This window comes from Electrona antarctica (assembly GCF_951216825.1).
Source record: "Electrona antarctica genome assembly, chromosome: 3".
In the NCBI taxonomy this organism is placed as follows: Eukaryota; Metazoa; Chordata; class Actinopteri; order Myctophiformes; family Myctophidae; genus Electrona; species Electrona antarctica.
The window spans coordinates 14487405-14501440 of record NC_136808.1 but is presented as its reverse complement, the minus strand read 5'-3'; the positions used below and the strand labels follow the sequence as shown (position 1 = coordinate 14501440).

The following is a 14036-nucleotide window of genomic DNA, read 5'->3' as shown; positions in this document are numbered from 1 at the left end:
ACCTTTCTAATAGCAGATCTACAAGCTTACAATGCATCGCAATGCAACGTGTTTTGAGGTTGTAGATCTGCTATTTGTCTGTCATACAATCAAGTATATAGGACTTAGTGGTTAACCTCTCAATACATATAATGCATTATATCTTAAAAGTCTACTCTTTTGTCACTTTAACCCCCTCTTTGGATAAAATCAAGCCGGAAGCGATATAGCTGCATTTCTGTGAGGAGCCTCTCTTGGAAAGCTTTGATCCATTCATCGTGAGTGTATAAGTTCATCTGGTGGAAAATGAGTGCCAGGAGAATGATGCCACGCTCCTATTCTGGCGACGGGAGATCCAGCAGCTCCTACAATGGGGATGATGTCAGCGGGAGTAGCCGGCCCGCCAGTGCTGCTAGCCGCAGCTACCTCTCCAGTGTCAGGCCCGAAAACAGGTAGACTTTTCACACAAAGAAAGTGTACAGTACAACCTGTGTTTGTATTACACAGAAATACCCAACTAAACTAAAATCACTGACAATTAAACCTGCACAGTACCTCCATCTTTAAAACTGGATTCATTTTTTTTACCCTAAACCTAACCCCAACCATAAGCCTAAACGTTACCACTAAATGCCTAATCCTCACTCTCACCCCAAACTGTATCTTGTTCTAATTGTAACCTTGGGTCTAAACTTCTTTGTTGAATTGATATACTGCATTTTTCATGTGAGGAATGGCATTTTGGAACTCACTAGAAGTCCATATTTTTTCCTCAAAAGTATAGTAAAACCTGTACTTTAGACAAACATGTCAGTCTGCAGGATTGAAGTGTTTTTCTTTGTTTGTGGTGTCCATGGTAACCTGGGCAGTGTAAACAAACACATTGTTGATCGACAAGTTATGTACAGGCTGACCTCTGGACTTTTATATGGAAAAGAGCTCGATATAGACCAGCAAACTAAATCACATTTTGTGTAAAGTAAGACTACACACAAGCATAATGATTCAGTAAACTCTTGGCTGCAATACATGTGACAGAGAAACCTTTCAGACTGTATAATTACAGTACTTTAGTACAGGCCAAAATATTTCCTAAATATTGTTGGATTAATCACATACCAATCTGAGAAGTTAGAACCCATCGTCAAAATATAAAGGAAAAACAGCACCCTCATTTCCTTTGAATTTGTCAACAGTCTCGAGAGACTATCACATACATAGACATTTTCAATATGACAGGATTTTCCAATGTACAAGTTACAACTTTACAAACATTTTGTCAAAGAAACCAATGCATCATGGAATAATACTAATACTTTCCACATTTGTCATAAAACGGCCCATGTCCTTTGATACACACCCACAAGCATGCGTCTCTAATGGGCCTTTCATTCCGTTCATTTCTCACATGCGATTGTCATCGCAATCAAACCAGTTAGCAGAAATAGCAGGAGCATGACTGGCTGGATTACTGCCACGGCTGATGTCACTGTTTCTCAGCGTGACTGTCGCTGTCTAGTGCTAAGTCTGATTTGTAGTTGCGGGCCCGGCGGTGTCGCGCTGCCGGAAATAGCGGCGTGAGCTTGTAAATCTGCTATTTATGGCAAGGCTACATGATCGCCTGATAACGTTTATTTGGGATAATCGCAATTATTTTTGCATAATCATCAGAATCGTTTTCTTTTCGCAACTATTGAAAAAGGTTTGTACATTTTCAAACATTTCCAATAACGGCAGATCTAAATACCCTGCTATTCCTAAAAAACAGCGAAAGTGCACGTTTACTCTGTGGCACTGGAAAATCCATAATAGAAATTTGACGCAATGGTGCCTACATGGCCCTGACCCACCTCCTTCCCCAAATAGGTAACCGTAGCCTTTCCAAATTAAAAAAAGGTTCCCCCTCGTTGACTTGAACGATAGCCGAAATCAATCCCAGATTCCGATTCTAATCAAAACTAGGTTTATTTATACAGCCGATTCCGGTCGCAGTTAATAACAAAGAATGGATTGCTTATCCGCGAGTTAACTCCGGTTAAGGCCCGGGGTAATGTTTGCCCCTTGAATAAGGCACCTCACTTTAAAATACCCATGGCACATGAATGGACAGAGACTGAAACAATCGTGGCAGTCAATGTGTTAATTGTAGCCTAAATAAAGCGAGACACGAGACTACAGCCCCTGCCCCCTATTCAAGAACGGTGGCTTTAGTTTTCGATTGTTGGAAAAGCCACAATATTAGTTACACTAAAAAGACTAAAGAACACTCTGTGTGAATTAGGATAATTTCATTGTGGATTAGCCTATACCACAATATGGCTTGGAATTTGCAATAGCAATGGCATTGAAAATGAACTTAGATTTGGACCTGGACTGTTTCTGAGAGGAAACTGAGTAGGACAATGAAAAATGATGAATGAAATGCTACGCTGATGTAGGCTATGAACTAGCTCTGGTCCATAGCTCTAATGCTGTTGCATTTAGAACTATGTTACCGATGACTTCCGGGGCTCGCATTAATGCAGACCAGCCTCTTGTCTTTAGCGTGCTTCTCACCAATACAAAGGCGGGTTGTGTCATTAGAAAGCCGACTTTCCTTAGTGGAAGCATACTGAGCCCCCCACCACACGTATAAAAGGTACTTTTTGGGCAAAAAAGGATTATTATTCCACCGGGTAAAAAAATATTGTAGTTACTCCACTGCGCCCTCTACCGATATTGCCCAGAGAAAACCCACATAGAGAATATTTTTCCTCCTGTGAAAAGAAAATCCCTTTCTGGCCAAAAAGTACCTTTTATACGTGTGGTGGGAGGCTCAGAGTGCTTCCACTAAGGAAAGTACTAGGCTTTCTAATGACACAACCCGCCTTTGTATTGGTGATTACGCTAAAGACAAGAGGCTGGTCTGCATTTATGCAAGCCCCGGAAGTAATCGGTAACATATATGCAACGGCATTGCAACAGCATTAGAGCTATGGACCAGAGCTATATGAACAATTGTTCAAAAATGGTCCACAACACTCCGTGCGCTCTCTCTCTTTGGAAAGCAATTGAATTGAATTGAATTGAATGGACTTGCTTGTGTGTTGAAAAGCCGGCTTTTTTTGTTTGGCAGGTTGCAGGACGGGAAAGGTCGTTGATTTACAGTATATATTTTTTTGTGGGGTGGGCGGGTCATTAAAAAAAACCTGACCCGTGCATCACTAGTCTGAACATTAGTATAACTTTACATTATATACCTTGTTTTGGCCATATTTATTTTGAGTATTGGTATCGCTCAATATGTCAGTCATTTAAGTATTTTGTCATCTGCCCTTTTTATGTTCCAATGCATTGGTCAATGCCAGGAACACTGTGAATCACAATTATATATATGAGTCACAGGTCAATTAATCTGCAAATAAAATTGGTCGAAAATAGCTGTAAGCTCGTAGATCTGCTATTTACAGTATGTGACCAAGTATAAATGGAAGGTTTCCGTGTGTTTAATCATGGGTGATATGCAGTGGAGGGTAAAAGTTGGATCCCTGAATCGTGAAGTGACCCGACACTGAAAGGGCTGTCAACACCAGGCAAAGATCAACTGTTACAGGCACAGGAAATAATTATGTTGAATCGTACACATTAAACTCACTTAAAATCACATCATTATAAAAACACACATACATTGTGGTTGGGGTCGTTGAGGTTTTCATGATCATAACATATTGTTGACGATTAACTGTGTTTTTGGTGTTGAACATTAGGAACATACAGTATACATTTTAATTACATTCATATTAGCCTTTTAACCAAAACTGCACAGGGCAGATCTGACAAAAAACTTAAAATATACAAAGAAATGACTGACAATAACCTTATATTTCCTCTATTATTGATGATTTATTTGTGCATGTAAACGATTTGGACAATTATGCAAAAAAATAATTGCGATTAGTGTGATCAGGCAATTATTTAATAATTGTGACAGGCCTAATATGCATATGCTAAGATTCCACTCTTATCATGTCATTGTGTGTTGATGTTTCTGCATGTATGCATGTTGTGACCATTCAATACATTGCATCATGTATTGAATACATTCTCATTATGGTCATGTGTCTCATTTCTATACATTAAATTCATGTGGACTGAAGAAACCTCCTTTGTGTGTAGTTCCTGTGGTACAAATGTCTCAGTTCTCCAATATTTAAATCACATAACAAAAGAAATACAATTATTTCCAAATCACGAGGTGCACTTTATTTTCCTTGCTTAAAAAAAAGAACAAGAAAAGCTTACTATTGAATACAACAATATTTTCTAAACAGTTTCAGTTTCAGTTTTGCTTTTCAGTAGTGTGAAATCAAGTCCATACTTCATCGTACGCTGAATTGCAAAAAATAGCTAATGTCACGATTTTGGAATTGTTTTTAAAGTGTTCCCTCTGTAATGACATGCCCAAAATAGGGATGCCAGGTTGGAAGTGGTTCAACTTTAGTTACTCACTTTCAATATGTTTTAAACTGGGAAAGAGACCAACCAAATACAACATGAATTTGGCTGAATTTAAAGTTTTAAACAGTCCATATGAATGTTCATATTTCATATTCATATATAACATGCATTGTGGCTGATGAGTTGCTTCTGTTTGCTTCTTTTCTGCAAAGCTGTTCAGGTCACAGGTATTCTCAATACAGGCCAACAAGGTAATGTCATGTGTTTGTTCACAAATCCATACATTAATACTTGGACGGAAAGCATGAGTGCAAATAGAAAATAGTGGTTGATTCTTTTTTGTACAGAATTTGGTGGACTGGTTCGGGTGTAATCATTATTTTTTAATAGACCCTGTGTTCATTTTGGGAAGTATTAAACAATGAGAGTAATATCGTATGATGATTATTTGTACATTATCTAAAAACTGTGTCTTCGTTATAGGAGGCCTTTTGTTTCTTTTAGTGACACTTTTAAAGTAATTAGACCGCAGGAATGATGATATGATTTTACATAAAAGCGGATCAGTGTATTGTCAATTAACCTCTTAAGCCCTGGATTGAAAATGGATAACAAGCTCACAATGAATTGCATCGTGACACGTGAGCTTGTAGATCAGATGTTTGAACATTAAAATGTGTATTTTTGCCTATAGCCCTCCTTCATCTGCATACTGTACTCATAGTTCAGCACACTTCATTATATCACAGAGGTCAGTCAGTGCACACAGGGAGCATTCATGTGCATCGGTCGGTGCCTTGTTCAAGTGCACTTTAACAGCACTGTAGTGTACAGTATAGATGTAATGCCAGTTATGCCACACATGTAGACACACTGTAGATGTAATAATAATAACCTGAATTTATGTGGCATCTTTCAAAAACCCAAGGACGCTTGGATTTCACCAATTCTAATTTAAATCATATAATTATTTTGAAACATTTCCAAATATACTGCAAATAGCAGATCTACAATTTCAATGACAATGTCACATCATGACAACGTAGGCCTATTGCTTACATGGTTAAATGAAGCTAGCAACTGAATATACCCTCCTGTCGGCGGTGACAGGATCCTATATTCCTGCTGTAAACTGAAATACTGCTGCAGAGGGTGACTTTAATATATCAAAATCACGTCAGATAACACATTGAAGTGTTTTTGCTTTGCAGGAGCACACTGTGCAGTGTGATGGCCCAGTTAACAGAGGAAACCCAGCCGTCCTTTGAGATAACCCTGAAGTCAAAAGCTGTGTCTGAGAGCTGCAATGTGAAATTTACCTGTATGGTCACGGGTAAGCGCACTGCGTAGCCTATCATTTGTTTTGTTGATCAGTGGTTCTCAAAGTGGGGTCTGGGGACCCCCAGGGGTCCTTAACAGGGTTCCAGGTGCTCCCCAGCTACATTTGTTAATATCAAATCAAGATCAGTTAAACTGCTTTAAAGGGGTTGAACTATGTCATTAATATACCTTAGAGTTGTTATGTGGACGTAGCCAGTAAGACGTCCTGAGGGCGAGAATCGGCGTGGCCCTAAAGTGCGAGGTCACGTACACGCATCCGCCTGCTGAGCAGACTGCTGGGCGAGCGCTGGCGCTTTGGCATGGGGGGTCAGCTCAACATATTGAATGAATTCTGTACTGGCCATGTATGGAGTGTGTCTTCAGTGTACAGGGTTTGATGAGGTCAGATCAACATAAGAAATGTCAGAACAGGTCAGCTACATATATGAAGATCTATGGGTGGCAGCGGGGGCAATGTCTTGAGTGTACAGGGTTTGATGAGGTCTGGCCACATTCAAGGCTATTCATAACCTCGCCCCCCCATACCTGTCTGACCATGTCCATGTCAACATTCCCACCCGGTCTCTTAGGTCTGCCTCCTCCATCCATGACCCCAAGTCTAGAACTTGGGGTCATGTGATCAGTGACATCACAAAGATGTACTCTTCGGCTTGCAATGTACTGCACATCTTCTTTGTGATGTCAGTGATCACATGACCCCAAGTTCTAGACCTCCAGCTCTAGGCTAAACAGAAGGGGGGGTGACTTTATATTATTTCCACACAACAACTCTAAGGTATATTAATGAGTAGTTCAATGTTGAAAATGAGTGGTTTTCCCCTTTAACTGCTGTGAACCTAACCATCATCATCTGATTGTTTTGCATTTGGTTTTGGTTTCAGGTCATCCCACCCCTCGGGTTGTTTGGTATAGAGATGATGTGCAGTTAGACAGATACTGTGGACTGCCTAAATATGAAATATTCCATGATGGACCAAACCATTCCCTGCACATATTCAAGTACGTTGGAATGCCCTATGTTATTTGATAGTATAACTGAACTTTAATTTAATTTATAGTACAGTATATTTTCACCAACACAAAACCATTGTTTCTGTCAAACTTCAACTAGCAGTTTTAAATGACCCTGATGCATTTATCTGAAACCGTCTTAGTTGCTCTGTGGATGATGCGGCCATCTACCAGGCATCGGCCAGTAACACCAAAGGCATTGTGTCGTGTTCCGGGGTCCTGGAGGTCGGCGTCATGAGCGAGTTCCTGATCCACCAGCGCTACTTCTCCAAACTCAAACAAAAAGCAGAGAAGAAGCGCAGGGATCTGGACAGCAAGGAGAACCAGCAGGAGCAGCTCCGAACCATCAGTCCAGATCGCTCCCAGAGGAAACGCCGCTCTCCCATGGAGGTTTGATTTGAATTTACTAGCTTTATGTTGAACATACAGATCCAATTCAATTATTCTATCGGTTTCTCCATTTTCAGATTAATTTAATAATCGATATTTATTATTAATGCATTTACTAACCACTTAAGACCTATTTTGTACTTTGTCTGACAACAGTGTTGTGCGAAAATAGTGAAAATAGACCATCTACAAACTCCGATCTTGTAGATCCCATATTTTCATTAACCATTTTGAAGATTTGCGTCTAGAAAGTTACATAGGGATCGATTAATTGATCATTCATCAAATTGCTGCCCAAATAATGATGAACATGTTTTTTATAATCGATTACATTGACTTGTTCATATTTAACTCTTCCACCCAATACACAGGTTACTCAGAGCACGCCAAGCTCCACAGAAGATGAAGAGGCAGAGGAAGGGATTCAGTTCCCGGTTTCTCAGGCTGAGGTCAGGCTACAGGATGCCGGTAATGTGGAGGCAGAAGAAAAGCCGACCCACGCCACCAACGGGACCGCATCTCCCATCACCAACGGACAAGCTCCTAACGAAAACGGCAGCAAAGCTGTCACGTATGTGTATGACTCCGTGCAGAAGACGTTCAACTCCCACCAACCCAAAGCGCCCTTCATCAAAAAGAAGATTAAGATGACAGATGACAGTGCCGATGGCATGCAGCCTGACACCCCGGTGGAGATGGTGTCCGCGGAGAGACTAGCGACCGAGCAGGCCTGTGAAATGTCGTCTCTCAAGGAGTCTTTACGACCTCAGGGGCCTTTAGAAGAAGTTATGGAAGTAGAGAGCGCTGTCGTCTCTTCAGCCTCGGCCTCAGAGAAAGAGACAAAACAGCACCAAATAACGGCAGCAGCAGAGACAAAAGTGCAGTCACCCACCAGTGAGCCTTCGGAAAAACAAAAGCCACGTGTTCACAGAAATGAAGAAGCTCCTTCACTAAAGAAACCTCCTGGACCTCCTGTATCCCCTGCTGTCGCTTCCCCTATGTGTCACACATCCTCAGGGACTGACAGCACACAAACTGCAAAGCCTGAGAAGGGAGTTGGGAATACCGAAAGCCTCAGTCCTCCCATTGTGTCAACACAGCAAGCATTGCATCCCGTAACCTCCCCCAAGAACTCAAGTAAAGACGTGGTAAAGGAGGTTATCACTGTAACGCGACAAGAGGACGTTACGGTCATGGATGTTGATGAGAAGCCTTTAGTTACTGAGCGTCAAGACCACACCACCGAGGCTGTGAATATGAGGGTGGATACAGCAACACCTCATGCACAGCGGCCTCCTGAAATGTCCCTTAATGGTACTAAAGTTCATAGCAACCTAAAGTCAGCTGTGGTCTCTTCTGCTTCTGCCTCGGACAAAGAGACAAAACAGCATCAAAGAACAGCAGCAGAGAAGAAAGTACGGCCACACCTCAAGTCATGCGTTCCCGGAACTGAAGCTCCTTCACAAAAGAGACCTCCTGCTTCTGTATCCCCTGCTGTTAAGTCCCCTACGCGTCACATTTTGTCGGGGACTGAAAGTAAGCCAGCTGCAAAGCCTGAGAATGGAGTTGGGCATGTAGAAAGCCTCAGTCCTCCCATAACCTTCCCAGAGACCTCAAGTAAAGACACATTAAAGGAGCTAATTGCTGTAACGCAACAAGCATCACATCCTGTAGCCTCCCCTGAGATCTCAATTAAAGACACCGTGAAGGAGGTTGTTGCTGTAACGCAACAAGAAGACGTTACGGCCATGGAGGTTGATGAGAAACCTTTGGTAACTGTGTATCAAAACCACAGCGCTCAGGCTGTGAATGTGAGGGTGGATGCAGCAACAGCACATCCACAGCGGCCTCCTGAAACCTCAGTCAACGGCGCATCAGTTCACAGGAGCCTAAATTCAGCAGGAGGTGGCGATGCTGTGCTCAGCAGGCCTCCGTGTGAACCACACGATGTGTGTGGAGATCAGCTGTCTGGGAGGGAAAGCAGCTCCGGCCAGAAGAATGTGTGTGTGTCTGGGCCATCGCCACTGGGGAAGGTGAGTGGCTTTGTTCCCATGAGCTCATGTCATGAGTGCTTTGCATTGCCAACACAGGCCAGATCAGTAACACATGCAGCTATCCTGCTGCTATTTATAGCCTCTACAGACTACACGTAATGCCCCACTGTGTTATGTGTATATCGTCACTGTCGGGCATGCCTTGTATGTTCAAAACTGGATACAGGAAATGGAAAAAAGAACCCAGTGGATCCAATGTAGTTATTAGAGCTTGTTATACTTGTCATTGGTTATATATTTAAACACACACACACACACACACACACACACACACACACACACACACACACACACACACACACACACACACACACACACACACACACACGCGCACACACAACCTCTTAAACCTTTACTTTCACTTTTTGAACTACTGAAAATAGCAGGTAAGCAATTGGGGCAATAACTTATTTAAAAAAAATGAAATGAAATATAGAGATATTGGGTTTCTGCCTGACAGTCATGACATGACATGCATACTGTCCCTATTTATAGCCTTTACAGTTTACACGTATGCCCCACTGTGTTACTGTACATATATCACTGTCAGGCAGATACCTTGTATCTCCATAATTGCAACGTTTAATGTTTTTCTTTTATGCTTTTTTGTTTGTTTTCTTTTCATATATTTATGTCCTATTTCAGTGGTTCTCAAAATGGGGTTGAGGGACCGTCAGGCTTTCTTGAGGGGGTTCCAAATGAACTCTTACAGCTCTGTAACTCTGAGACTGTAGAAATAGTGGCCAAAATAAGCTGAACTACAATGTTGTAGATCAGCTATTTTCACAAATATAAAAGACAAAATTGGATGTTTTCTCCTATAATGACATGCTCAAAAATAGGGAAGCCATGTTGAAAGTGGCTAAGGGTGTATTTAACCAATTAACAAGAGCTTTGTGACTAAAACAATTTGGACATAATGTCCACTGACAGTGAAAATGACGTTAATATTGGCAGATGACGAAAGGTATTTTTGTGGCTTGAACTTTATATTATTACTTCATAAGAACGAAAATACTTTGCATGGATGCACCTGGGACGTATCCTCAATGATGTATCTCAAGGTCCTCTGGGTTTCGGGTCTCGCGAACATCATACCCCTCACTCGGGTGACCCAGCCGGGGTGATCAAGTCCCGACTTACGTCCCAGTAGCTACCCTCGATTAGACACTAGGGAAAGACCAGGGCCACACAATCCGTTGGAACCACTCCGGAACTACTCTGCCGCGACTGAGAGGCACAATTCTGGCATGTGGAGGGACTATAGGCTCTGTGGGTTGACTCCTGTCCGGGCCCCTCCTACGTCTCACCAGGTCCACTCCTGCTCTCACCAGGAATGATAATGAGTAATGATCCAAAGGCAAACAAATTTCATTTACGATAGAATCATAAACTCTATCGTTTATGATAGTGTATAAGTTTGTAATTTCAGTCTTGCGTAAGTGAGAGACAACCACAAGTTATATAATGTGCTCTCCATAGTGCGTCTGTCTGTATTGACATTATTGTTATGTGCTCTCTCAGCAACAAGGCAATTGGCCTGTCAATGGAAAGCAAAATGGAACAGATGGTGTCTCGGTGGATACATTGATGATAAGTCTTCCCTCTATAAGCAACTATATCTATTCTATGAGTTCCACATACTGCACTTTATAATACATTATGAAAATGTATTATTGTCTGGGCAGCTATTGATAATTCAGAAACCAAGATCAGCCAGTCAATGAGATTGTTTTAACTCTAACACTACCTCTAAGAGTTTGTTCCAAACACAATATGTGGCGCATAAAAAGGTGAAACAAGCACTCACACTCACAGTTGCTTTATGATTATGAACTATTATTTTGAACTGCTTATGTGATCATGGTGAACCTAGGCCATACATGGGTAACTGGCGGCCCCCACCCTCACTTAATGCCGCCTGCAGGTTAATATCGGAATACTGATATTATTGATTTCAGCTGAACGTTTTGTGGCTGTTGGGTGGATAATATTGAGGGAATAAAGACATGGGGCAGAGCCCTGCATGACTGGAGCACCTCTTAAAATAATTTACATTCCATTCTAGACATGGTAAGACTTTAAATAGCCCCCTCTCCTAGTGAATATGCCCACCCAGCACCCATGGACCATGCCAGAGACGTAAAACCTTGTTTATGCTACTGTACGTCGTACGACGGTGTCACATGCCGAAAAATTGCCGATCTAGAAGCTCATAAACACATGGAGGCTACAATCAAAATACTAGGCCTGTATGAAATATATTGACTAAAACTAAGGCTATTTTCTCTATAATTTGTTATTTTTGAGTGGTGCAACCACTCCAAGGAACAGCAATGTCCGTGTTAACCTATGTTTGTGTGTGACTATGTTTGTGTGCGACTATGTTTGTGTGTGACTCATGTGTGACTCATGAGTACCAGTAGGGGCGCTGTTGTGCCAGAAACAGAGAGAGAGAGATAGTGCTGCACTGTTGCCTGCTAATGAGAGAGAGGGGGGGGGGGAGTTGCACCACTCAGTTCACACGGGTGTGATTTTTTATAAAGCCTCATTTTATTCAATTCTAGTTTTAGTTATTTAGTTAGTTTTAGTCACCTATAAGAAGAGCGTAAAAGGGGAGTCCCGCACACTGGCCCTCATTCATCAATGCAATGTACAAACCATCTTATATTTGAGCCCAGGAATGAGTTTACGCCCACGTCCAACTTCCAAGTGGGATTTATCAAGCGATCCTATACAGCCAATCCTAGCGTACATTCGGTCTGAGCTTTGATAAATGAGACGGCTGAAACCGACCATCATTTAAATAACACACCCTTAAATATTCTCGAAACGCCCAGACCAAACAAAGTATGGAAAGCCAATAAGAAAGAGTTTCCCCTGCCCACCTCGCTGCATGTCATGTCCATGCACACACACGTACACACGCACACACGCACACACACACACACACACACACACACGGATTCTGTGACGGTACAATCTTTATCAAGTACATGAATGACACCAATCACATCGTCATGAATCGAATACATTAGTATATTAATTCAACCCATTACAGAGAAGTGTGCAGTGTGTGTTAAAGCAGTCATGATATCCCTGTGAATCACAGGCTGCCGTGCCACCACGTTAATGGCAAGGCAGTCTTAATCTGAACGCTTATGGAGTGATTGGTGAATTAATGCATAAACATTAATGGATGAAGGCTGGTGTGTGCTGGGATAGGAAGGTTATATCTCCAATCTCCCGGACGTCCCGGTGGCCCAAATAAATCCACAGTGTGCGATCACCTGCGCGGAGATTGGAGATCAGGTTTTTATCCTTAATCCAAGTTGCACATAACTCCAGAGGACGTAGCTAGTGTAGGCCTATATAAGTATGGAGACCTCACTGAAAAGATTACAGTGGCGCCGGTCCCGACTCCCCAAAATGCTCTCGCATAAGTGCTCATACGTAGGTCTGATCCAGATCTGCAATCTTCTCTGAATGACTGTTAAAGCACTTGATTAAATGGCTGAATGATTAAGCACCTAATTTAGCATATGCTTGCCACTGTCACTTGGAAATAAGATAGGCGTGTAATGCATGTCCATGTATGCCTTTATAAAATGTTATATTTTTACAGGGATTAATTATTAGTGTGTTAGATTATACATTTTGGAGTGGATACATGTGTCCCGATGCCTGTCAAATTATTATACAATGCTGCTCTGCATTTCTACAGGTGTAGACCAATCCTACACACGCTCAGACGTGACGTGACATCTGAGCGGGCCGTACGCTGAAGTCAATATCACGATAGAATGATAAATGTCAACAATTGCCGTGATCTCGCCGTACATTCACTATTTGGTTTACACCACTTTGATAAATGAGGGCTACTGTCTTCACTGTCTTCACAACAAAAAATCTTCAGGCATTGCCTAATGAAGGTCCTAGCGACCGAAGCGTTGTAGTATCTGCATAAACAATTTTAGTTGTTAAGTGAAGACATTGTGTTTGTGTGGGACTCCCCTTCTAAAGTTCATTACTCCAATGCACGTCCATTTAATTTCAGTAGGTGTGCAAAAAGACTAAGAACCTTGGATGCACTACTCTACAGTATGGGCAAAGAGACTGACCTTTGATCTATTTCCTGGCTTATCTCATGTGTGGATGGATGTGACACAGGGACAGGGAGCCTCTGGTGCTATTGTAACTTAACCAGAGATTCAGCCCAGCCTAGGAAGGCACACAGAGAAGACGTTTGCCTTCCATTAAATGAATCAGCCGGGAGGCTAAGCCTGGGAGATAAATAAACTGTAGACTCATATTCAAAGCTCTATAGTTTACAATGTTTACTAGTTATTATTCAGTGCACCAAATACTACAATATGTCCAATAAATACATGTAATACATATGTGCAGCGAATCCAATAATTTAAACCGTGAGCAATTATACCAAATGTGAATCAACCAAAATAAAGTGCAAATGCGATGAACAAAAGTATCTCTCCCAGCTCACCCTGCCTCCAAGTTCAAACCAGCCATCAGGTGAGCAGGTTTGAGCCATTATACTTATAGCCGGTAGAGGCCACCCACAGAGGCAACTCCCATCAACTGTGGTGCCTCCACCCATAAAATGTCCAATTTAGTGCACAAATACAAATATTAGCCCTGTTTGGCTCCTACAGTTTGTGATACCCTGAGTAATATAGTAAGAGAATGGAGACACTAGCGTTGACTCCCATTGTAACAATGGAATGCGGAAGTGCTCATTCTATCTCAATGGGATAGTTCCAGCCATAGGAGCAATCTTTGGAGCTATAGCCCATAGGCACCCAC

The 14036-nt window shown here is 41.9% G+C and overlaps 1 protein-coding gene across 1 annotated transcript in view; it reads left to right on the top strand.

Moving 5' to 3' along the window:
• Window positions 1–14036, top strand: part of LOC306920772 (alpha-protein kinase 3-like) — a 31238-nt gene that overhangs the window by 767 nt on the left and 16435 nt on the right. The window contains exons 2-7 of the mRNA XM_079497648.1: window positions 195–431; window positions 4629–4667; window positions 5628–5749; window positions 6639–6756; window positions 6912–7158; window positions 7530–9191. Coding sequence (XP_079353774.1) covers window positions 286–431; window positions 4629–4667; window positions 5628–5749; window positions 6639–6756; window positions 6912–7158; window positions 7530–9191 — 2334 coding nt within the window. The 5' untranslated portion in view covers window positions 195–285. The remainder of the gene's footprint in view (window positions 1–194; window positions 432–4628; window positions 4668–5627; window positions 5750–6638; window positions 6757–6911; window positions 7159–7529; window positions 9192–14036) is intronic.